Here is a 26,170-nt window from a genome sequence, read left to right on the forward strand (position 1 = left end):
TATTTAGCTGTTCTCTATTTTAAAAAAAAAAACTCATCCATTTCACTTTTGACCATTGAGTCTTATCCAGTGCTAAAACAGTGCTTATTCAGTTTAGAATCAAGTTTGTTTATTTGCTTTATTTATGTATTCAGCATGCTGTCTGGAAGTCGTGTCATGTCAACTGGACTTCTTTCTCGTTCTTCTTTCACTATTCCTCTGACTTCAGTCAGAGGGAATTCCACAAATTTGTTTCCAAAAGGATCCTCCCCTCACTGGATAGCCTTGTTAAGGGAACAGGTGAGAGTGTGGCTTTCCTGGCGAAGCAGTGAAGAAGTTTTGATCTTGGGGATGGATAAATGAGCAGCATGAAAAATGGGAGACAGGTTGTGTCTAAGACCTCCACCTCTGTTGAGAGAAGGATTTTCCACCTGGACATTGATGGCCTCCTTCACGCCTCTCTCAAACCATCTGTCTTCTCTGTCCATGATGTTTACCTTATTGTTCCCAAATGTGTGTCCTATGTCCTGATTCTGGTCTTAAGGAGTTGCTTCTTCTGTGCTGGTACATCCTCTTGTATAGTGATTGTTTTGTCTCTCCAATGCAGAGCTCTTAACACTCTTTACTGCACTGGACCATGTAAATTATATTGCTCTTCTTGACACATGTTTTGGTGTCTGATCTTTGGGTTGGATGATTCTCTGTCTTAGTCTGTTGGTAGGTTTAAAGTGAACATGGTACATTGTGTTTTCCAAAACTCCTTTAAAGTTTCTCCAGTAATCTCAAGTCAATTCATGTCAAGAAACTTTATTGCCATTTCAACCATATATAGCAGTACATGGAGAAATCAGACAGCGTTTCTCCAGGACCATTGTGCTACATACAGTAGAGCAAAGACAGAGCTACATAGAATGATAGATCTGATCACCTTCTTAAATAATCAACATGTAAGTGATGACAAGGTATTTCCATCAAGACCTATCAGGAAAGCCACACCTAAGGACCCCACCCTAAAGCCCCTCTCCAACTCTGACCTGCTCCTTGTTCCCCTAACGAGGTTATCCAGAGATGGGAGGAATCTTGACCCTAGATGATACTGATTTGTGGAATTCTTCCAGCTTCCCTCAGACTGAAGAAGCTGCTTGGATGTGTACTGAAACATTTCTATCTAACTAGAAAGAGGTCCAGTTGACGTGACTCAGCTTCCAGACAACCACACCTGGATGACCGTGAATCTTCACACACATAAGTTATGCTGTAAACATACTATTACTATTGATCATGAGTCCCAAAGTGATTCATGATTGTTTTATATGTGTTTTCTTCCTTTGTCCCATTTGCTCTTCTCCTATACTGACAACATTGCCCTTCTCTTTAGGCACAAAATTAATAATTATTTCCTGATTGCCTACCGACACATTTGGCTGGGAAAAATGCATGAGAGAGCAGATTATGACAGTCTGCTCTCCGTGCTAACGGTAATGTAGTGCTCTGGGAATGTTTATTGGTTGCTCACTGAATTAGCTTGTCTCCTAGACATGGTTTGGATTGCAACTGATCTTTAGTAGGGAGTTTCACTGGTCAACTGGTTATGTGATAATACTTCAGATAACTCCGCTAGCTGCGAAACTGTTGATTTGTGTTAAGGAATAAAGCTCGATTTTCTGACCTTTATGCCATCAGCGGTGTGATTTTTACCTCTGAGACTTATAGTAGTATAAATGCTGGTGTTCTCCTGCAAATAATTAAAGAATAAAAAAACGTGAACTGACAAAACATGAACTTTTTTTTTTTTGCTTTGCTGTCAATATACAATATAATGTCAATATACAATATAATGTAGCCTAAACACAAGTTCCATTGAAAAATAAAGCTAATATGCAACTGAGGAGTAGGCAGAGATCGCCATTAGTACCTACTCATGATATTCATGTTAATCATGCAATTACTGCACACATTTTTTTCCCCAGTGTATAAACACAATATATCGACCGTCAGTTTATTCTTGATATAATAGATAAATTGTAGTAATATGTTGGTTAACATTTTTGTGGATGAATGTACAGTGTTTTCGATATAAGAAAGGCCTCATGAAATGGAAATACTGTCATTAAATTCTTTCTCATGTAAACAGTGTGACCAGTAAGGCTTCCTGTATATATCACTAACCTTTTTCCTCCCTAGCACTTTTTGTTTGCCAGCCATAACTTCCTGTCTCCCTCCCGCTAGTAACCCAGGTAACCGTAATAATCCTAGTAACCCTGCTTAATCTTTAATCCTCCCACCTCAGGCATCGCTCTATTAACCTGTTCCTCACGGGCTACCAGAGAATATGGATAGAGACAGAGACGTACTCATTTGAGGAGAATCTAGTGCAGGATTTGGCAGTAAGTACCTTTTAGGAGAATTAATTGGTAATTCTTTGTTCTGTGGGCAGACCTCAGCTGGCACAAAGCCATGTGCACTACAAGCACAGTTTTCAACAGAGCTGTGGTCACTTGGGATGCTTTATCTGAAAAGGACAACATAAGGACTTTATTCAATGATATGCAAAGCACAAATAATACCTATTGCAACTAAATTTGCGGAAATATTAACAATGGTATTTACATAACTATATATCTTTAGTTAATCTGTCTTTTACACTAAAGTATTTCTGGATTATAGAATTCTTCTAACATCAAATGTTTTATCCGACCCAATGAGTAAAATGAATTTCAATCATACTATACTACATTTACATTTACATTTTACATTTACGGCATTTAGCAGACACCCTTATCCAGAGTGACTTACAACTGAGCAACTGAGGGTTAAGGGCCTTGCTCAGGGGCCCAGCAGTGGCAGCTTGGTGGACCTGGGGTGTGTCCCCATGTATTATACTACATAATTCTGTTATTCAAATTAAGATTACAAATACTGCCTTTATATTTGTAATACACAATTCATACCAGAGTCACCATGATAATCATACGGTGTGTGTTTAATGCAGCAGTATATTGTATAACCTATTATAAGTGATAGATTAAGTACAGTATCCAACTACCAGAACTAAGATTATATAAAGCATTTGGATTACACAGAAAGAAAGACAGATATATAGATAGTTCAAAATGAAGGGCCTTCAAGCTAAGACCTTAACTGTTCTTTTTTTTTTTCTTTAATTGTTTGAATTTTTGTCATTTTCTGCATTTTCACAAATTCTGCCCACAACTGCCTAAAGCCTGCATGACATCTCATGTATATGGATGTCAGTGCTTGTCATAATGTTGTGTCTCTGCTCTCTCCAGTCTGTGTGGTAGATCCATCCAGTAGGTGGTAATTTGAATTAAATATTTAACTTTTCTAGCAAAAAAAAAAAAAAAAAAATTTCCCAAGAGTTCAAGAAGCCTTTGGAAATTTTCTGAAGCATAATTGCAGCGCCATTGCTTGTTTAAAGACAAATTCATTTCATGCTTAATAATAAACCAAAAGAAACGTGTTAGCAGAATGTGAGTATGTGGTTCCAACTGTCTCCTTTGTGAGTTTGATTCATTCACTGCCTTGATGCATGCCATTTGCATTTGTGTTCATTTGCACAAAGCTTCCCTGTAACTGTTCATTGTGCTAATACTGTCTGCCGAATACGTGTGTCGTACGTCTGCTGTAGTTTTTATTTCAGGTCTCAAATAAGGTTTCTTGATAAGATTTCCCAAGAGCTCAATATACTGTACCCTGCTACACAGTGATAATTACATTATGACTCTAAGTAGCTTTTGTTGAGTTGCGTACCTGTGTAATGTGAGTAGCTGGTAACATAAATGCTCAGTGATGTGTTTATGTGTAGAGGACGCAGCGGAAAGTAGAGGAGGAGGAAGAGGAAATTGATGAAATACAACCTGATCCTCTTCATCAGCTTATTCTGCACTTTAGTCATAACGCTCTGACTGAAAGGAGGTAAGACGTATGTTTTTACAGTGACAGTGATTTCTTAACAGTGACACATGTGTTCCTTCTGTAAATGTACATTATGGAGATATGTGGTGTGTAAATCCTTTCTCACTCTCATTATCCTTATCTTTTTATTCTTTTCTTATATTTTAAAAAAAAAAAGAAACAAACACCTTTTGACACTTTTTCATTGTAACTCTGAACAAATGTTCAGATGTATGTATGTAATGTATGTAACTTAGTGAGCCAGCATTAATGTATTCAATGTTAGAGATTTAAGCACTTATGTACGTCGCTCTGGATAAGGGCGTCTGCCAAATGCTGTAAATGTAAATTATGCAGTATGTTTGATCAACACAGCGAAACATGTTTGAAAGTCTATTCTCGTATTTTAATAACGTCATTTTCCAAACCAACGTTATGCAATGTATTCTGAATATTGTGCATTTTTATTATTTAACTATATTTTCATCTTATATTTCAGTTCCCTAGAAGATGACTTGCTATATATAGCATACACAGACATGATGGCAAAGGTACAAATGTGCTGCTTTTAAACACTAGCATTTTTACGTGTTACACTATCGGTAGCACAATGTCTCCATATGTACTGTAAATCCCACGTGTTTCTGCTGCCCTCAGAGTTGTGCTGAAGATGAGAATGAGGATGAAGAAGGAAAAGAAAAAACCTTTGAGGTTTGCAGATTCGCTTTCTTTTATTGATATATGTAAATGAGAAATATATACAGTACATAAAGTTGTGACGCATTAAAAGAGGTTCTGTTATGCCATGGTTAAGTTTGCTGTCATGCTTTGGGTCCACTTGACACTTTAAAGGGATGTGCAACTGCATATTATCACAAATGTATTCAGACTTAACACCTTAGTCCTATCTTATGCTCCCTGATGTAAGTGGTCTCTTCCAGGATCATAATGCCACCATCTGTAGGGCATGGGCTCTTCATAAATGATTTATATAGTAATAAAATCATGTAAATCATATGCTTTAATAATCATATGCTGTCACAGTCACCAGATCTCAATCCAGTTAAACACCTACCAACATAAACAATGCTTTCTACCATCGTCATCAAAACAGCAATTTAGGGGAATTCATTCAGTTTTATTTATAGATGTTAACAATGGACATATGACATAAATTGTAAATTTTATATATATCCCATATATGCATGTGTTTGATGTGTGATAGGAAAAAGAAATGGAAAAGCAGAAAATGTTGTACCAGCAGGCCAGGTTACATGACCGAGGGGCTGCTGAGATGGTTTTGCAGATGATCAGTGCCAGCAGAGGTATACACACACACACACACACACACACACACACACACACACACACAACCTGCAAAAATGTACAGTACATATCTTAAAATGCTTTCATCCTTTAGGTCGACTAGGCCCTATGGTAACTTCCACCCTTAAGCTTGGCATCTCCATTCTTAATGGGGGCAATATTTTAGTTCAGCAGGTAACGCATTTTTATTGCTTGACATTAAAGGAAATCAACAAAAGAATATATAATCTAGATTCACTTTGTAATACCTTGACTGGCATGTAATTATTGTTAATGGTAATCTTGCCTTTTATTTATTATGAATGTCAGGTATAATCTTGCCTTTTATTTATTATGAATGTAATTTCTGACTTAAAAGTCAGAAATTAGAGTATAATTAGACTTTTTCCATATTGTGGTTGATTAGTTTATGAACTCTTTTCACAGAAAATGCTGGATTATTTAAAGGAGAAGCGAGATGCTGGTTTCTTCAAGAGTCTGTCAGGACTCATGCAGTCATGCAGGTGATGGGCAAATAAGGCTTCCATTATAATTTGCTAAAATATTACAATATACAAATCAATCAATACTAGATAGCTGGATAGATAGATATTAAAATAATTGTCCATTTGTATTGTTTAGTGTTTCTTTTTTTTTTTTTTCTGAAGAGCCCATACATTAAATTATGAAAATTATGTGTATCCTAATTATTTCTGCACTGTTTGGTCTCTGGTCTTTAGTGTATTGGACCTGAATGCGTTTGAGAGGCAAAACAAAGCTGAAGGATTGGGCATGGTGACTGAGGAGGGTTCAAGTAAGTGCTACACACACACACACACACACACACACACACACACACACACACACAATTAGTCTGATCTGCTTTTATTTCTTTTTTTGTCACCAAAACTTTATTCTGATCTTATTAAGGTTGAGGGATTTATATAGTGGGTTGTTACTTATTTATCCTGTTAACATGGAAAAGATCATGGATCACATATGGTTAAAGATAGTTATGAAGCAGTGCATAAAAACTGTAAAGGTTGTAGCATAATACAAACAAATTCTTTGATTCCTTTAAATACTGCACCATATGACATGCAGGGAATTAGTAAATATGATTGATCTGATTTCTCAGGAATAATAATAAAAAAAAAGATGAGATTTGGTGGCACATGGTGCAGTATTACCTCAAAATCACAAGTTGATTTACTTCCATGGTCATTACCAAAGTCTGTCTAATCAAGACAGAGCAGATTTAGGTGGCACATTGTTTTTTTTTTTTAGTATTCATTCAAACTTTAAGTTTGGAGTGAATAACTGCATTCATCATAGAATAAAAAAATTCCATGACATACATCTTTGCTGTCATTTTTGGTCAACTTCAGTTCAGGCATAAGTGATGGTGACATATACTCAATGATGTGTCTTATATCTCTCTTAAAGAAAAAAAGTTGTTCAGATCTTGTTAATCACATGTCAGTGTCCAGTCAGTGGCTGTCAGTATCTCTCGTTCTAACTGATATTTTAATGTCTTCTCCTTTGCTTATGTCTGCCTCTTTGCTTGTTTCTTTGTTTGTTTCTTTCCTTCTTGCCATGTTTTTTAATGTCATCGGTTGCAGTCAACGTGAGGGAGCGGGGTAAATACATGGTTTAGATTCTCCTCATCTTGGCATCACTGCTCTCTCTAATCCCTGTCCTTCCTACCTATTTGTCTGTGTCTGTTTGTTCTGAGTTTAGTAACTGATTCCTCTGGTCTGCAGGACAAAATGCATGCATCTCATTTAACCCAGAAAATCAAACTGATAATGTATAGATTTCCCAATGATGAACTCCCTCTGTCTCTATCGGTCTCTTTCTCTACCTTTTCTTACATAACAAAAGCCTCTCATCCTGTCTGGGGTTTGGTTTTATTTCAGCACATTCTACACATTATAGCACATTATGTTAACATTCCCATATAATCACTAACTGGTTATAAGCATCAAACATTTCAGCTTCGCCTCTTTGCCTGATAGAACATATTAACAAATAGTTTTAGAGTCGTTTTCATCCATATATGTTTAAGTGATGTGGCACAAAGCATTGCTTACACTTATAGAATGAAGTTAGTGTAGGAGCCTGCAGACTAGATCTGTGTCCCAAAAATGTGTCATGTCTTGTCTGACTGTGATATAAGAACCCATCTCCTATCTGTACTCCAAAGAGATAATAACTAGATTTTAATTTCTCTTGTCAAATAAAGGTTCCAAAGTTCTACAAAATGATGAGTTCACTAAAGATCTGTTTAGGTTCCTGCAGCTCCTCTGTGAGGGTCACAACAACGGTATGTCTTTACATTTAATGACTAACACTGACCTGCATTAATCGATTTTATTTTTTAATCATTTTTTTAATGCTGTAATGTGTTGACGCCAATCACCTGTAAATTACCAGGCATTTAGTGACACACTGACAAACGTTAATAAAAGACAAAGCTCATGATGACTGCACCTTCTTGTAATACAGCTCAGCCACAGCAGTCCATTGGCTACCATACACACAGACTTCTTTTGTCAATATTGAAGAAAGTCTAATTTGTCTGAATTTATGGAATTACGTTGGTTTGCTTTCTTTCAAGGCATTAGTTCATTGGAGTAAAAAATTCGTATTAAATTCATGTGCGTAATATAAGGCAGTGGTCCCCAACCCCCGGGCCACGGACCGGTACCGGTCCGTAGACCAAATGTTACCGGGCCGCCCAAGGAACATTAAATTATTTCCATTTTATTTACTGTGGTGTATTTCTCTCGGGTTTGTGCGACTTTCCATGGACGAGAGGTTAACCGGGAGCTGAGAGACGTCACCTAAAGCCGCACCAATACCGCGCATCCGCAAAATATCGTGATATCGGGTCGGGTTTAGGTGACGTCTGGAGCTGAGCGGCTGCAAGCGGCAGTGGCGTTGTAGCTTTGGTGGAGAGAAGGTGTATATCGCTCTTCTCTCTGTTCACCAGTACTTTCTCATGTTTAACAGTGCTTGGTGTACGTGTATATTGTTTTTGCTTCAAATTTAACCCACAAATTAGCAAAAATGAGTACGAAACGGACGTCGTTAGAAAGTTAGACACTCTGCCGGTGTTCTGGATTAAAGTCATGGCGGAATACCCTGAGATTGTCACCACAGCACTTAAATCCCTATCGCCATTTCCGACATGCTATCTGTGTGAAGCGGGGTTTTCTTCAGTGACAGCAACCAAAACAAAACAACGGAATAAACTGGACATTAGCAACACACTTCGAGTGTCATTGTCTTCTATTACCCCAGATGTTCTCATTGATTTAGCGCTGTAGTGAGTTAAAAAGGCATGTTTAAATACAATTAAATTAAAATGATTAATTTTAATTTAATTGTATAGCCGCCACCCCCCACCCCCAGCGGGCCGCGGTAAAATGATCAAACATTGACCGGTCCGCGGCGAAAAAAAAGGTTGGGGACCACTGATATAAGGAAACATACAATTGATTTCCACAAAGGCAGTAGGATATTTCATGAATACCTGATTTCTTGTTTAAATTCAGCAGCAAACAATTTGCCAATGAATTTGTGTATATACTGTACAGTTTGATAAGCGATGTCCTATGAGTGTATATAAAGAATATTCCTAAACAAATCTCAGAGGATTCACTAAAACTTGTCAAACTAAGGTTATTGAATTTAGCACCAGTGTTTTGCTTAATGCAGTTTATCTGATTAATTGCTAACCTGCACAACATCTTGGTATCTGTCTGGGCTTTGTATAACTAACCAATTTTGTTCAGACTTCCAGAACTTTCTGAGGACTCAGACTGGCAATACAACTACTGTTAATATAATAATAAGCACAGTGGACTATCTTCTTAGATTACAGGTAAAGTAGAATTTGCATACAGATAGCTGTATAGACATATACTAATGACTTAGTTAGTGATATTCTGTCACCATCTTTACAGGAGTCCATCAGCGATTTTTACTGGTATTATTCTGGGAAAGATGTAATGGATGAGGCTGGTCAACGTAATTTCTCTAAAGCTTTAAATGTGGCCAAGCAGATCTTTAACTCCCTTACTGAATATATACAGGTGAGATACCCTTACACTTATTCTTGGCCTGCAGTTATTGCTGCTTCCACTTGCCTTTATTGTACAGTACGGTATATTGTATAGTATTGTACAGTGTTGTATAAAGTACTAGAAAACAATACTTGAGTAAAAGTATCATACTAGAATAAGATTTTGGTAGAAGTGAAGGATACCTTCTAGAATATTACTCAAGTAAAAGTCTTAAAGTATCTGATATTTACTGTACTTAAGTATCAAAAGTCATTTTCTGATATTTAATGTACTTAAGTATTTGAAGTAAAAGTAAAAAGTAAAATTTCAGTGATTTTCAGTAGGCATAAGAGCAGGAGCGGTTCTAGGATTTCATCTTTAGGGGGTTTTAGCCCTCAGTGAGAATTTAAAACAAGAAGAGTTTTATATTATATATTATGACTACATACAGTAGTAAGCCAAAAGTTATGGTATTAAATGGCAAAAGTGGACACAAATTTTATGCATGATGTAATGATGTCAGTCTTGAATCAGATCAGTTCATGTACGTGTGCATTCTCTACAAACAGTGTGTCCAATGCAGTCAGTAATAAAAAATATTCACAAGACAAAAACCAAATAATTAAATGTTATTTTTATTTAGTATTGAATGGATTGTTTGCATTAATATTTTGTTTGTGCTACAACTCTGGTAATAAGAATAGTGAAATTTCACTGCTTTTGGTTGCCGTCTTTGCGGCTTTCAGATGATTAACGTTATAGATAAACGCCTCCAGCTCTGACTGCGCGTGCACGCTGCGCGTCCCTGTGCTTCTCTGTAGCGCGTGCGGAGCGTAATGCAATCTAGGAGCAGTGATTCGCCAGACCTCCCTTATTGCAGTCGCACACATTTCTTCTGATTTTATTTTGTAGTAACGAGTAACGAAGATGCTTAGTGGAAACATAACGGAGTAAAAGTAGACATTTTATCTAGGAAATGTAGTGGAGTAAAAGTGAAAGTTGACATAAATTTAAATAGCGAAGTAAAGTACAGATACGTGACATTTCTACTTAAGTACAGTAACGAAGTATTTGTACTCCGTTACATTACAACCCTGGTATTGTGTCTATAGTCTTTGTCTGTTCCAGCCATTAATAAATAGGGACCACCATATGACTACAAATAAAAAATGGCTACATACACACACACACACACACACATACATATATATATATATATATATATATAAAATGAGAGATAGATAAAGATAGATAGCAATAGAGATATAGATAGATACAGATATATATATATATGAGAGAGAGAGAGAGAGATGGATATAGATAGAGAGAGAGAATGTACACCATACATGAGCCATAAGAATGGTTAACAGATGTATATTATTTTAATGTTAAAAACTTTTAACCACCTTCTTCTCATAACCTTTCATCTCAGGGTCCGTGTATAGGAAACCAACAGAGTTTGGCCCACAGCAGGTTATGGGATGCAGTTGTTGGCTTTTTGCATGTTTTTGCCAACATGCAGATGAAGCTCTCACAGGCAAGTTCATTTAAACCTAGCAATGCCAAATTTTGAATGAAATTCAATGGCTTTTGTAAAAGTATACAGAACAGCGTTAGGAAAACCTACATTGTCAGGACTTTTAGGTTAGTTTTGTTTTTTGTTTTTTCTTCATGAATCACCTAGTAACCACCAGTAGATGTCTCTCCTAACCCAACAACACAAACTAAATCCAATGTCCCTCTAGTATAGTGTTATATGTTTAGTCCTTGTAACTAAGTAAACCATTTTGATAACAAATAACCATTTACAGATTTCAGGTTCAGTAGGATGAAATTTCGATTACAATTTCAGATTCTGAATTTCAGACCTTTATGGAACAGGTAGAACATTAGGACAAACAGGCCAGTCGGTTTTACCCAATCAAAGCATCTTCTGTAATGTATAGCCCACTGTGAGCACACTAGAGTAGCGGTCCAGAATTAATTTCTGCTTCAGCACCATCTGCTTGTGATGCAAAACAACGACATTAGCTGTGCTGTTGATGGATAACACTATAGCCTAGAGGGCAGCTTTGGGAGGATGGAAAAATTATTAATCACTCTAACAAAATCCCTAAGTATTTTCTGTATGTTTCCCTTTTTCCTTTAGGACTCCAGCCAGATTAAGTTGCTGAAAGAACTCATGGATCTGCAGAAGGATATGATAGTCATGATGCTGTCCCTTCTAGAAGGTTGTCTTATTCAACCCAATAATATTAAAGAATCATTGTTTCATTTGTAGATTTTTTTTTTTTGTCGATCAATTTCTTGTGAATTTCTTCTTGTGTGACCCGGTAGAATAAAGCAGCAACAACTCGGGTACTAAGAAAGATAACAGCGTTTCCCTGTATATCATTAATATACAAAACAAAAATGTAGCATAGCAAATGAGAATTAGAATATTACTGTATTAAACTATTACACTATTAGTGTATTACATTAGTGTTATTTTTTTAAGTCCTCTAAAAATGAAAACGTTTTGGACGATGAAAATTAAATTGTATGTGTATTTCCAGGAAATGTTGTAAATGGTACCATTGGCAAACAGATGGTTGACACCTTGGTGGAGTCCTCCAACAACGTAGAGATGATCCTCAAGTTTTTTGATATGTTCCTCAAGCTTAAGGACCTCACCACATCGGACAGTTTCAAAGAGCATGACTCTGATGGCAAAGGAGTCATTTCCAAAAGAGAGTTTCAGAAATCAATGGAAAATCAGAAACAGTACTCTCAGTCTGAAATTGAATTCCTGCTTTCTTGCGTAGAGGCAGATGAAAATGACATGTTCAATTATGTGGAATTTGTAAAACGCTTCCATGAACCCGCCAAGGACATTGGTTTTAATGTCGCAGTACTGCTTACAAATCTGTCAGAACACATGCCTCATGACTCCCGTCTGGCTACCTTCCTGAACCTGGCGGAGAGCGTCCTTAATTACTTTGAGGCGTTCCTGGGCCGTATTGAGATCATGGGTGGTGCCAAGAGAATAGAAAGGGTCTACTTTGAAATCAGCGAGTCTAGTAGAACACAGTGGGAGAAACCACAAGTTAAGGAATCTAAGAGACAGTTTATTTTTGATGTAGTCAACGAAGGTGGAGAATCGGAGAAGATGGAGTTGTTTGTCAATTTCTGTGAGGATACCATTTTTGAGATGCAGCTAGCTTCCCTGATCTCAGAGCCTGATACTGTGGAAAGAGGAGAAGAAGATGAGGATGAGATGCATAATGTAATCAAGGATCTGGAGGTTGAAGAGGAGGAGAATACATTGGAATCCTCCTCAGCTTTCACCATGGCATGTGTCTCAATGAAAAAGAACCTCTGCAGCCTTGGAAGACTGCTCACACTAAAAAGCCTGAGGAAACATTACAAGAAGTTCAGAAAAATGAGTCTGAGAGAGATGATTTCTGGGTTCTTCTCCTTTTTCTGGATGATCTTCACTGGTCTTCTACGATTCTTCTACAACCTGGTGTGGTGCTTTTTCCATATTCTTTGGTCAACTCTGTTTGGTGGTGGCCTGGTGGAAGGTGCCAAGAATATAAAGGTGACGGACATCCTTGGCAACATGCCAGACCCCACACAGTTTGGTATCCATGGTGATGTGTTGGAGACTGAAAAACTGGAGGTTAGTGAGGCTTCTTTGGTTGCTGATGTAGATCAGATGGCACAAGGAGACAAAACAGAAATGGATCTCATGTCAGAGCTGCTAAGTATACAGCCCAAGAAGGAGGGAGGAAAGCATGGAGCTGAGCCTGGTCTGGGAGATGTGTCTGAAGTGGTTGGAGTCGATTCTCCATCTTTAGTTACTGCAGTGCAGCAGAAAAAGGCTCAGGTGCAAAACTCTTGTACTGTATAATTCCAGAATGCATTAAATAACAAAATAATATAGCTATATTACATTTATTTGTATACGTAATAATATTACTACTTTTTATTATGTAAAAAAAAAAATGTGTGTATAATTGTGGCATGTTAATGGCCACAATAAAACATTTCTATGACGTTATTCATAAAGACCTTTCCAAAAGAATTGAAACGGCGAGGGCAATTCTTATGTTTTTTAGGTTTGTTTGTTAAATGTTTTTTGAAGGTTTTTTTTTGTTCTGTCAAAAAAATGAGACAACAGTTCTCACAATTTCCACATTATTCTCTGATAGTTACATCTAGGTGTGTTAAACATGGTGACTTTGATGAGTGACCACCCAATTTTTAGGTGGTTGTGTGTGTTTGTGTTGCTTTTCCAGGCTTGTACTGCAGCTTCTTTCAGACATTGTTTGCGTTACGGGGTTCTTAATTCAGAAATGTATGCACAACCGGGTTAAGGTCTGGTGACTGACTTAGCCAGTCTTTCTGATGAAGTCCTTTTAGTGGTGGAATTGTGTTTTGGGGCATTTTTCTCTTGCTAGTTGAAGTTCCATCTTGGATACACAGGTTGGAGGACAGAATGTTTCTGTAGAGTTCTGTAGAATTCATTTTAATATTAATTCATTTAATATTATGTTTAAATAATCAGTCCTACAAGTCACACCTTTACAACAAGAACCACCTGGCAGTCACATATAACCGTGTTTTGATGTCTTGAGAAATGTGTGGCTGCAAACAAAAAGTGCCACGTTCTAAGCTGTTAGCAAGTCTAGATGTAAATATCAGAAATTGTAAATATCATCTCCTAGCAAAGAAGTAGCATCGCTGTTCCAATACTTTTGGAGGGGAGTGTGTATGCATACAGTATTTAGCAGAAAAACATAAATTACTTCTTTCTCTCTGTGTGCAGGAAGCTGCAAGTAAGCAGTCAGTTGAGAATGAATTAAATGCAGAATCGGAAAAAGCAGAGTAAGTCTTAAAGTAATTTACATTTTTGTCAGGTGAATGCAAGAAAAAAAAAAAATATTGAAATGTTTGGCTTTCTAATAAGGTAACACTACCAATTGCATTGACATTGTGTTTATCCTATCACTTAGTAATGCTCTTAATACTTCATTTTTTTTTTTTTTTTTTTTTTTTTTTTTAGTAAAGTCTATGTGTTTGTCCGCTTCAATAGTACAGAGGATGGGGAGAAGAATGACCAAGTCAAGTCTAAGGAGTTGCTCATAGAACCGTCGTCAGAGGAAGAAAGGAAGCCGTCCAAGAGGAGGTGCGGGCGGAAGAAAGAACAGCCAGAAGTCATTATGGCCAGCTTTTTTGCTGGTCTGGAAATCTACCAAACCAAGATTCTAGTAAGCGATTTTATTATTATTTCATTAACCTTTTATGATTAATACACCAGATCACCGTGGTCTTACCCTGAAAAATGTGTAACAAATCATTTGATTGAAGTCATAGGAAAAGACACCTAGGTACAGGTATGTTGTATTAATAACAATTACTTGCGAGTTCCTTTTGTGTTTTGGTAAAAATGGTTCTGTTTTATGAACTGTATATATATATATATATAAACTTATTTTCTTCAAAAGACTACAATTTAACACAAATATTGTTTTTTTACAGAATTACCTGGCTCGAAACTTCTACAACCTGCGATTCCTGGCTCTGTTTGTGGCATTTGCCATCAACTTCATCCTTCTTTTCTATAAGGTTCCTCATTTTCTTTTCTTCATATTCATATGTGACGAATATTTGCATTATTATGTTGGCTTTGTAGAAGCCAACATTCTGTTTTCCTATTTAAGCTTAGACAGAAATTTATCAAGAGTAACTCCTCCTAGGGCTTTCGAGCCACATGCACAAAATTCGGATATGTTGTAGTCCCTGGTCTGAAGTTTGTTGCCTTAACTTTTCTAAGCGATCCGAGTACCGGTACTTCCAGTACCGGGTCTCAAAGTGGCCTTTTTTCCCTTAGACTCCCATTATAAACTTTGGAGGTTTATAACTTGGCAAGATTTGGAACTATCTACACCAAACTCGGCCAGCTCCTTTAGGGTGATACTCTGAACAAACTTTTAAACTGGTGTAACGACTGGCCTTTCGGTTGTCCCGCAGCCCCCCCCAAACATTTTACAACATGGACATGTGACATATCAAAACACTCAGAACAATGAAGGGAACTTCCTCACGGGTATTCTGATGACGTCACGTGACGTCACGTGAAAATAAAGAATTTGCACAACATGAACAAGCTTTCTGTTTACTTGCTTCCAAAAGTAACACTGACCCTTATGTCCACTCGCCTCCAAAAAGCACCGGCCTTTGCGAATACTTGCATCGTCAAAGCCAACATCAAAGTTTGTCCCGACGACCTTTACAAATCTAGTTTGTTTTACATTTAATATACATGTTGATTTAAACATTTTCCAACACGAATTATTTGTGTAGCTTTGTGAAGGACAACTCCAGCTGTGATATCAGTTTTATTATCTTCTGATACGACATTCATGATACTGCTCATTATCACTAAAACTCACTTTTACAGTCATATAAAATACAAACTCAAATCAAAAACAAATGGTTTACTTTAATACTGTACTTTAAATATTTACTCTAAATTTACTTCTATAACCCGCCTTTTTGTTACTACATTGTTTTATTATGTTAATATAGAAATGGTTGTTTATGTATATACACGTATATACACGTAGGTAACTGGGGAGGAGTCGGAGGAGGTGGACTCATGGACAGGGAGAAATGAAGACGAGGATGAAAGTGCCATTGAGTATTTTATCCTGCAGGAGAACACTGGTTACATGGCACCTACACTCCGCTTTCTAGCTGTCCTACACACTATCATCTCCTTTCTCTGTGTGGTGGGGTATTACTATCTGAAGGTACATGCAAACATCCACTGTCGTGCACAGTCACGTGGGAAAAATGAACTAAAACATTAATAATAATAATAAGAAGAAGAATAAGAAGAGTAGTCCATCATCCATTATTTACATCACTTATCCTACTGGGTCGCAGGAAACCTGGAGCCTATCCCAGGAGACTCAGGGCACAAGTCAGGGTACAGAATAGAAAAGATGCCAGTTTATCACAGGGCACAATCGCGCACACACACTCATACATTTGTAACTACTACAGAGTTGTCAATCAGCCTACAATGCAAGTCTAGGGACTGGGGAGGAAATCAGAGTAACCAAAGAGAACCCCTTACGGAAAACATGCAAACTCCACACACATGGTGCAGGAATCAAACCCACAACCTTAGAGGTTCGAGGCATTAGACAAATGTGCCTTAATATGTCCCATAATAATAATAATAATAATAATAATAATAATAATAATAATAATAATAATAATAATGGGGGGCACGGTGGCTTAGTGGTTAGCACGTTCGCCTCACACCTACAGGGTTGGGGGTTTGATTCCCGCCTCCACCTTGTGTGTGTGTGGAGTTTGCATGTTCTCCCCGTGCCTCGGGGGTTTCCTCCGGGTACTCCGGTTTCCTCCCCTGGTCCAAAGACATGCATGGTAGGTTGATTGGCATCTCTGGAAAATTGTCCCTAGTATGTGATTGCGTGAGTGAATGAGAGTGTGTGTAGGTTGGCACTCCGTCCAGGGTGTATACTGCCTTGATGCCCGATGACGCCTGAGATAGGCACAGGCTCCCCGTGACCCGAGGTAGTTCGGATAAGCGGTAGAAAATGAATGAATTAATAATAATAATAATAATAATAATAATAATAATAATAATATTTTTATTATTTAAGTTTTTTTTTCCACTGTCATCATCAAACCATTCAGTAACGCCTGTGATCTGTCATCAGATAATGATGAGGTCATTTTCTATCAGAATAGAAATGTTTCATCTTAAGATATAGCATGATATGAGAAACGGAACCAAAGCATGCCAGCAAGATCCTCCGATTTTTGCTTTAATTTCTCATCCATCTGTACGTAAGTGCAATTGTAGTTATAGGTTTGAACCTCTTTAACTTCAACTGCAAGCAAGAGCAATAAGAAAATGCATTTAGTAATTCCTAGTTGTTGTAGGAAGCAGTAACACTCCACAGTTCACCATTGTGTTTCACTAGTTTTCTTAGTTTTCACTATCGTGTTAATTTTGTGCAGCACTGTAATTTCTTCTTACTTTCCTGTATGATTGTTTTTCAAGTCAAATCAGAAATCAGTCAAAAGCATCATTTTTCAATTGCTCTAAAGTATACTTGATCAAAAATGAGCATGCCAAGTCAATGAACTTTTCTTTCTCCTAAACAGGTGCCTTTGGTTGTTTTTAAGCGAGAGAAGGAAATTGCCAGGAAACTTGAATTCGATGGTCTTTATATCACTGAACAGCCTTCTGATGATGATATTAAAGGGCAATGGGACAGACTTGTTATTAACACACCGTAAGTAAAAATGGACCACTGCTTCACTGTTGTTCATTTACTGTATAATTCATTTTTAATGCTTATTTGAAAATATTCACCTTATCTACTCACGTTATCCATAAACATCTTAATAGCTTAATTTGATCAAATCAATATTATTAATATAACTTCTAATCGAACACATGAATGTACTGTAAGTACTTATTTTATGAATCGTAAATGCCTTTCCTTTTGTTGTGTTGTACAGATCTTTTCCTAATAATTACTGGGATAAGTTTATCAAACGGAAGGCAAGTAGAATTTCTCCATGACTTGTTTTGTAGACAAAATAGACAATAGTTTTAATAGAGCTTAAACTTTCTAGCCTTTTATTTAGCCTTATACTTTGGAGTGAATGTGGCCATGGTAAACGGTAGCCTTGAAACTTGAGACCGGCTGTTTCTTGTGTAATAATGTACGTGTTTGTGTTTTATGGGTAATTTTTCTGTAGGTAATAAATAAATATGGGGACTTGTACGGAGCAGAGCGGATCGCTGAGTTGCTTGGCCTCGACAAAAGCGCTCTGGACTTCAACCCTACTGAGGAAACTATTGCTAAAGAAGCTTCACTGGTGTTCTGGTGAGAAAAGCAGAACTGAAGGTTTACGATCATTCTGATTAAAATGACTGCAATTTAAAGTGTAGTCAGTGTTTTTTAAAGTACTTTCTCTTCTCTCAGGTTAAGCTTCATTGATACAAAATATCACATCTGGAAAATGGGTGTAGTGTTTACAGACAATGTAAGTTCTCTGACAACAGTTTAGTCTGATTTGTTTGTAACTCACAGGAGTCTGTGTGCACTCCGATACCATGACACAGGCAGATTTATTAGTTGTTTTTTTCTCTTCTTTTGCAGTCTTTTCTGTACCTGGTGTGGTATACCACGATGTCCATCCTAGGCCATTACAACAATTTCTTTTTTGCTGCTCACCTGCTAGACATTGCCATGGGTTTCAAGACTTTGAGGACTATCCTTTCTTCTGTCACCCACAACGGCAAACAGGTTGCAGTGCATGAATGTTCAGCTCAGTTTGTTGATATTGTTTCCAATTTATCCTCTATTTACATTTTGTCTTCTTCCATTCTTCTAGCTGGTGCTGACTGTGGGTCTGCTGGCTGTAGTTGTGTATCTATACACTGTTGTGGCCTTTAACTTCTTCCGTAAATTCTACAACAAGAGCGAGAACGAAGACGAACCAGACATGAAGTGTGACGATATGATGACTGTATGTTTCATACACTTGTTTTTTGTTTGTTTGTTTGTTTTTTTTTTTGCTTCTTATATTTTTTTTTTTATCTCATTTGATATTTTCTCTAGATCGTCACCTTTTTATTAAATCTTAAAAATATCATGCAAGACAATACAGCAAATACAGTACAAAGGTAAGCTCTTATTACTAATTTCTTTTCTATTTCTTTATCAGTGCTATTTGTTCCACATGTACGTGGGTGTGCGTGCTGGTGGGGGAATAGGAGATGAAATTGAGGATCCAGCAGGTGACCCCTATGAGCTTTACCGCATCCTCTTTGATATCACCTTTTTCTTCTTTGTCATTGTCATCCTTCTGGCCATTATCCAAGGTACAGTATGATTCAGTGGACAAAGGCAAATAAGTAGTTTTAATATGTAACACAACATTTGGGACAATGTACAGAGATACTCTCACAATGATACGGGTAACGTTATTATCGGATCTATTATATCTATTACATCTATTGGGAAGTTGTGGCCTAATGGTTAGAGAGTCTGACTCCTAACCCTAAGGTTGTGGGTTCGCGTCTCGGCCCGGCCACGACTGAGGTGCCCTTGAGCAAGGCACCGAACCCCCCCAACTGTTCCTCCGGCTCCGCAGCATAAATGGCTGCCCACTGCTCCAGGTTCACGGTGTGTGTGTGTGTGTTCACTGCTGTGTGTGTGCACTTTGGATGGGTTAAACGCAGAGAACAAATTCTGAGTATGGGTCACCGTACTTAGCCGTATATCACGTCACTATTTTTTTTTTTTACTCATTTTAGAATACACAAATGGACATTAATTGTAGTGTGTGACAGAGTTAAAAAAAAAAAAAAAAGACAGGATTAAAATACATTTAAAGTATGAATTAAATTCATAGAATTTCGTCACTGCCTCTACGCAACTCGGGCAGTTTCAGCAGACAGGTTGACACTGGCTTTGTCTCAGTGGGTTAAAGTCACTCTGACTGTGTGTCAGGATCTGGGAGGGCTCAGAAGGACACTTGCTGAGAGGGGGATTAGAAGCATGCTGAGGAGTGTGTGACGTGAGGAGGGATACAGTAGTTTTCTGTGAGGAGAAAGACGTAAAGATTCTTAAAAATAAACACATATAACTTGTATTTACTATTTCTATTTTAAGTCATTTAACATCATGGCTGAAACACTAGATTTCATAAACCCTGGAACCTTAGCTACTCTTAGGCAAGTGAAATTTCTCTTACTTCATGTTCCAGTAAAAAATATTTCAAATATACAGTACTTTAGTTTTAGATTTATTCCAAAAAAAAGCTGAATAAAGTGCATGAAGACTTCTCCTGAAAGAACTTAAGATACAATTTATGTATACGAATGTATACACATGTATACACATAATTTAACACATTTATTTATGTACATGTGTTTATTTAATAAAGTCGCTATTGTGACCTTAATCGTTTAATTCCTCATGCAGAGAACTTGCTGTTACTATAAATTATTCAGTACGTGCTGTGGTCTGTAAGGATAACACAGTGAAAATCGTTAGATATATCATATAGTCTAATATCTAATAAATGTTATTAAGTAAATGTGCTATCGAATGTGCTCCAATTAAGCCTTATGTGTGTGGCTACAGGTTTGATTATTGATGCCTTCGGAGAACTGCGAGACCAGCAGGAGCAAGTCAAAGAGGACATGGAGGTAAGAGTACAACAGCAGAACAGCATTGCTTTGCATGCTTATAAAGAAGTACAAGCTACAAAACAAGGAAAATATCGTCGGTGTCGGGCGGAAACCTCGTATGTCCAAATTTGGTCAATTTCATATTTTTTCACATATCGATGCTATTGGTCAGTCCCCACGTGGGTCTGTTATTTTATAAGTTATTAACCAATCTAAAGTCTTGCAAATCTCATAACTCCATTGGACACTTCAACTGTCCACCTCTTCCTCACTCCGCGGGAGAGCTTCGCGGCATATTTCTCTTCAAGAAGAGTCGCGACGAATCAACACGTCTTCTGAGGTAAATGTCTTCAAAACACTGGGCTCAAAGAAAAAAAAATCTTGACCCCCGCTAGTTCTGGTGCTCGTCTGAGGACAGGAATTTAGCGCAAGACAATCCACTGCAACGCGGACTAAACCCTGTGCACTGCAGATAAGGTACGGCGTTTTTTTCATTTCCTGAAAAATAACGGTTTTGGAGATACGAGGATTCCGCCTGACAGTGACAATATGCAAAATAATTGAGTATTCACAAAGGCTATAATGGCTATAGTGTTCAAAGTAGTAGCTAACCCAGCCACTGAAGAGATGCTCAATGTTCTTTATTTCTGTTCTACTGGATGAGCAAATATGCCCTTGTGGCAAACTCGGGTTAAGTCATCAAGGCAGCAAAAGGATAAGACTGAACAGTGAATAATTGAATTTCACCAGAAACACATGAATTAAGATCTGAGTGAATGCAGAACAGAAATAAGAAAGGCTTGCTCTTTTCTTTCATTTGAACTTGATCTTGTCTTGCCATCAACCAACTTAATACTTTGACAGGATCTTGTCTAGTCTCGGTCTTATCTTGGACTTCTCAATGGTGGTCTTGGCTACAACCTTACCGTCAATTGCACTTGCAGTTTGCAAGAAAAGTAGTAAATGTTCTTAAAAATGTCAAAGTATGCAACGATCAGAAAAACTACATCAACTAGGTGTTGTTTTTTCTCTTTTAATTCAGCCATGGGTAATTATATTGAGTTGAAATTTCAATTTACATCCCAAATAGCATAGGTAAAGTCTGTGGTTGTAAAATGGAGAGATTTTGTCACAAAAGAAACCTCACATTGTAGATTTTCGATCAAGTTGGTTGTTCTGTCAAACAGCAAAGCAAAAGAAAAAAAAATCTAATAGTACTGGCCCTTTAAAATATGAGGGTTTGATATTTGTGTGTTTCAGACTAAATGCTTCATCTGTGGCATTGGTAATGAATACTTTGACACAACTCCACATGGCTTTGAGACACACACATTACAAGAGCACAACTTGGCAAACTACCTGTAAGTAGAACACTCTCATCTGAGCGACTTACATTTCTACCTCACTTTTATACAGCTGAGCAATTGAGGGTTAAGGGCCTTGCTCAGGGGCCCAGCAGTGGCAGCTTGGTGAACCTGGTATTTGAGCTCACGACCTTCCGAGTGGTAGTCGAACACTTTAACCACTAGGCTAACCACATGCCCGTCTCATGTTTATCTTTGTCCTCAATGAGACATTATATAAGCAATTAAACATTATAATGTTATAATGCATTGTTCAGTTAAAAGCATTTCATGGTCAAGCTACTGATGGACAGCCTGATGTCTTTTCTAAAGCTAAAATCTAAAACCAGATTATCATGTTGTAACAACAACATCTTAGTGTATGTTGGCTTCCGTCAGAACTTGAAATGAAACCTTGCTGTTTTAGAGATATGCCAATTCAGTTAACTCGTTGTTATGCCTAATGTTATAGGTTTTTCCTGATGTACCTCGTCAACAAGGATGAAACAGAACATACTGGGCAGGTACAGTAAGGTTGCCTTTTCTGTTTTCCAGTTCTGTCAATGAAACTAAACCATAATATAAAATTCTAGAGTAAGCAGAAAGTTTCTTTATTTAAAAAATATATATATTGGGCTTGGTTCTAGAATAGGCTTAATGAGAAATGTCTTCATGAAGTAGGCTTAAAGATGCCCTGCCACACGTATTTCATTACTTTTGTGGTAATGTCTGAAGTTTACCATGGACTCTGTAACATTTTTTTGTGGAAAAAATGCCTTGATTACCTTGTTTCAAGCCATTCTAGTGTGGTATAGAAAGCCTGCAGGAAGACTCAGCTCGATTTGTGCCAGTTCTCATGAATATTCAAATGAGCTCTGCTGCTTGGCTCCGATTGGCTAACCGCTAGGATATGAGAGCATGAGTAGTATAAGTAGCATAAGTAGCCTAGGCTAGAGGAAATTTGTTTACAATCACCTTGAATTGCGGCAGAATGGCTTCTTCACAAGCCCGTTGACGTTCAGCCATCCTTGCTGTATAGGAAACTCACTGAGCTACACGAATTCTGGGGGCGCGGTCTCAAGTGGGAGAGCTCATGAATAGTAATGAGCTCAATCATTACTACGTCACACTGAGCAGCTTTTCCAACTGTCCTGATTTCTCCCCTTATTTCTTTTAAGTGGCTAGAACTGACCAGGGAGGTAACAGTTCGTTTTCACATTCACGACACAAACACATATGGACCTAACACATATCAAAAAATACAAGTAAAAACGGTTTTGTGTGGAAGGGCACCTTTAATAAAATGTCTTCATCTTGCTTAGTTTTTATATGTTGCTTGTTCTCAGTAGAGGTTCTGTTTTTTTCCTTTCTTGTTGTCATTCTTGCTCTATTTTTTCCACCATGTATTTTCAGTGGTTTCCCGCTTGTGTTCATCTAGACTCAGGCCCTGCTAATTTGCTCAATCAAACACGTTTATTCATTTTTCTTCCTCACCGGTACATTTAAAAGCAGTTTCCGTTTATTACCTCTACAGGAGTCGTATGTGTGGAAGATGTATCAGGAGCGATGCTGGGATTTCTTTCCAGCTGGAGACTGTTTCAGGAAACAGTATGAGGACCAGCTGGGCTAAAGCAAGTGAGATTCCAACCCACCAGCCTGTCCTCAGAGCTGTGAGCAGGATACCAGCTGCTTTTTCAGTTTATATTTAAACCACTGACATTCTCAACCACTATAAATGGCACTTCTCTTTCACACAGTTTTGCAGGAGGAGTCCCAGTGCCATGTTTTGCTTTTTTTTGTACCACAGATGATGCTAGATGATGCATTTAAAGTTCAAATTGTTACCTCGGTCAACAGTGCCAATTTAGCAAAGACATTCTTGTTTTACCCAGTATTATTTTCCATATTTGTTTCTCAGCAAAAAAAAAAAAAGAAAAAAGAAAGAAAAAACATCCCTTTTGCCACATGACCCTGAAACCTCTGCGCAAAGTTTTTTGTCCTTTAAGAACCACTTGGTTTTGTCGGGTTACAGAACATGTGAGTCTATACTCTTATATGCACAAGAATACTATTTCAGTTTTTGGAGCAAATGGAGCAGAATAAACACATGCCAAATGGGATCGATGAAGTATTTATAGAAGATATGCATTTTGAAGCCGTGCTCAGATTTCGTTAAACCGCTTGCTTATATAAGCTATAGGATGAGCCCAGGGCAGGTATGTATAAAGCCTCTCAGAGTAAAATTCTGGTTCCAATAAATCATGAAAGTTTCTTTACAGGTGGTAACTCTGAAATAGGATGTATGATGTATTGCAAATTTAAAATGTCGTGATTTAATTAGAAAGTCATGAATCAAAATCTCCAACAATATAAGAAACAATGCACTAATGGCTGATTGAGGCACAGCCATTAGATTCATTTGGTCATCTGGCTGCTCTGTCAATTTAACCTCAAAAGTAAGACGGCATGTGGAGTGTAAATATGAATATGACTCATTTTTGTTAAGTGCTTCCATTCTTAGCCAGTTACTCACCATTTATTTACATGCTGACAACATAATACAGTATACAGTATCAGTGGCTTTAGCTGTTATACTTTCAGGTTTGCTGTATCTTGGACTGTCTTTATCCACAATGGCTTTACTGGAGTGACTAATAACAGATTGCACACAGATTTCAATCCACCTGTAAACCTTTGCTTGAACTGTGCAAAACCAAAACCAATATATAATTTACATTCACGTTACATATACAGCATTTGGCAGATATCCTTATCCTGACCGACATACAACAGTGCTTTTAAGTCTCTATTGATGAATACACTAGTTCACTCGGTTACAGACTTAGGATACCATCAACATAAAAATGTTCATTTTTTTTTTTTTTTTTTTAATTTTTTTTTTTTTAAATATACACATACAACAAACAGGGAAACGTGTGAGTTTGATGTGCTGGACATCAATTATGCAGTCAAGGAGTGATAAGAGCTTTGATGTAAGAGGGAGATGGTCCATTTTTGGCTTTGTAGGCAAGCAGCGGTGTTTTGAATCCGATGCGTGCATTTACTGGAAGCCAGTGGAGGGATCGCAGCAGTAGGGTTATATGTTAGAACTTAGGCAGGTGGAAAACAATTTGAGCAGCTGCATTTTGGATCATTTGCAGAGGACCAATTGTGTTAATAGGTAGACCTTCCAGCAGTGATTTGCAGTAGTCCAGTACTGAAATGACAAGAGACTGAACAAGTACCTGGGCAGCCTGTGTTGACAAAAATGGCCGAATCCTTCTAACGTTGTAGAGAAGAAACCAACATGAGCGTGTATCATGAGCAACATGGAGGAAATGGACAGTTGATTGTCCATGGTTACCCAAAAGTTGCGTGCTGTGACCGAAGGGGAGATCAGATTGTTGTGCAGGGATATTGTGAGATCCTGACAGCTTGGATGATCAGCAGTTCAGTTTTGCTGGAATTGAGTTTCAACTGATGAGCTGTCATCCACAATGCTGAAATCCGTGCAGATGCCGTGGTATCTGAGGGAGAAAAGGAGAATATAAGTTGAGTATCATCAGCATAGCAGTGGTAAGAGAACTCATGAGGAAATAACTTCACCAAGAGAGTGAGTATACTGTACAGGGAGACAATGAGAGGATACAGTACTGAGCCCTGTGGGACACCAGTGGAGAGTCTGCGTGGAGCAGAAGTCACTCCCCATCCATGTTAACTGATATAAGCGACCTTCCAGGTAGGGAGCGAACCATTCCCAATCTCAAGACTGCTGAAGCTGGACAAGAGAGTCTTGTGGTTGACGGTATCAAACGACGCCTTAAGGTCGAGGAGGACGAGGACAGATGACTGCTTGGCTGATCTAGCAGCATGTAGTTTTTCAGAGGCAGCCAAAAGAGCAGTCTCTGTGGAATGTGCTGCTCTAATTCCAGACTGGTTGGGATCGTGGCGTTTGTTTTGTGAGAGATAGACAGACAGACAGACAGACAGACAGATGATTATACACTATGCATTCAAGAATTTTTGAAAGAAAAGAGAGAATTCATACTGGTCTATAGTTACTGATGAATTCAGAGCAGAATTTAATACAGTCCAGTTGTTAAACCTGGATATAATATTTTTAATATTATATTTAATTTGTCTATAGCTTCTTATAATTTTTAAATTCTGTGATCTGCATCTAACATGCCGTTAACTTATAAATTTCTCATTCTTATCTGATCAAATCCTGATATTATCATTTATCCTTTTTATCCTATTCTTTATGCTGCCCTTACTTTCATCCAACTCCACTATAGGCTTCATATTTGGGTCCAGTAGGC

At 37.7% G+C, this 26,170-nt stretch overlaps 1 protein-coding gene across 1 annotated transcript in view; it reads left to right on the forward strand.

Moving 5' to 3' along the window:
• Nucleotides 1–24,768, forward strand: part of LOC132852817 (ryanodine receptor 3) — a 177,375-nt gene extending 152,607 nt beyond the window's left edge. Inside the window, exons 74-102 of the mRNA XM_060880264.1 lie at nucleotides 2,270–2,366; nucleotides 3,806–3,915; nucleotides 4,394–4,445; nucleotides 4,552–4,605; nucleotides 5,120–5,219; nucleotides 5,315–5,394; nucleotides 5,647–5,723; nucleotides 5,940–6,013; nucleotides 7,445–7,525; nucleotides 9,000–9,088; nucleotides 9,171–9,299; nucleotides 10,702–10,806; nucleotides 11,419–11,500; nucleotides 11,825–13,137; nucleotides 14,080–14,138; nucleotides 14,347–14,521; nucleotides 14,793–14,879; nucleotides 15,881–16,066; nucleotides 17,460–17,590; nucleotides 17,820–17,862; nucleotides 18,063–18,190; nucleotides 18,290–18,350; nucleotides 18,467–18,613; nucleotides 18,702–18,836; nucleotides 19,035–19,191; nucleotides 20,459–20,523; nucleotides 21,766–21,866; nucleotides 22,321–22,372; nucleotides 23,383–24,768. Coding sequence (XP_060736247.1) covers nucleotides 2,270–2,366; nucleotides 3,806–3,915; nucleotides 4,394–4,445; nucleotides 4,552–4,605; nucleotides 5,120–5,219; nucleotides 5,315–5,394; nucleotides 5,647–5,723; nucleotides 5,940–6,013; nucleotides 7,445–7,525; nucleotides 9,000–9,088; nucleotides 9,171–9,299; nucleotides 10,702–10,806; nucleotides 11,419–11,500; nucleotides 11,825–13,137; nucleotides 14,080–14,138; nucleotides 14,347–14,521; nucleotides 14,793–14,879; nucleotides 15,881–16,066; nucleotides 17,460–17,590; nucleotides 17,820–17,862; nucleotides 18,063–18,190; nucleotides 18,290–18,350; nucleotides 18,467–18,613; nucleotides 18,702–18,836; nucleotides 19,035–19,191; nucleotides 20,459–20,523; nucleotides 21,766–21,866; nucleotides 22,321–22,372; nucleotides 23,383–23,478 — 4,066 coding nt within the window. The 3' untranslated portion in view covers nucleotides 23,479–24,768. The remainder of the gene's footprint in view (nucleotides 1–2,269; nucleotides 2,367–3,805; nucleotides 3,916–4,393; nucleotides 4,446–4,551; nucleotides 4,606–5,119; nucleotides 5,220–5,314; nucleotides 5,395–5,646; nucleotides 5,724–5,939; nucleotides 6,014–7,444; nucleotides 7,526–8,999; nucleotides 9,089–9,170; nucleotides 9,300–10,701; nucleotides 10,807–11,418; nucleotides 11,501–11,824; nucleotides 13,138–14,079; nucleotides 14,139–14,346; nucleotides 14,522–14,792; nucleotides 14,880–15,880; nucleotides 16,067–17,459; nucleotides 17,591–17,819; nucleotides 17,863–18,062; nucleotides 18,191–18,289; nucleotides 18,351–18,466; nucleotides 18,614–18,701; nucleotides 18,837–19,034; nucleotides 19,192–20,458; nucleotides 20,524–21,765; nucleotides 21,867–22,320; nucleotides 22,373–23,382) is intronic.
• The last annotated feature ends 1,402 nt before the right edge of the window (nucleotides 24,769–26,170 follow it).

This window comes from Tachysurus vachellii, chromosome 10 (assembly GCF_030014155.1).
Source record: "Tachysurus vachellii isolate PV-2020 chromosome 10, HZAU_Pvac_v1, whole genome shotgun sequence".
NCBI lineage: Eukaryota > Metazoa > Chordata > Actinopteri > Siluriformes > Bagridae > Tachysurus > Tachysurus vachellii.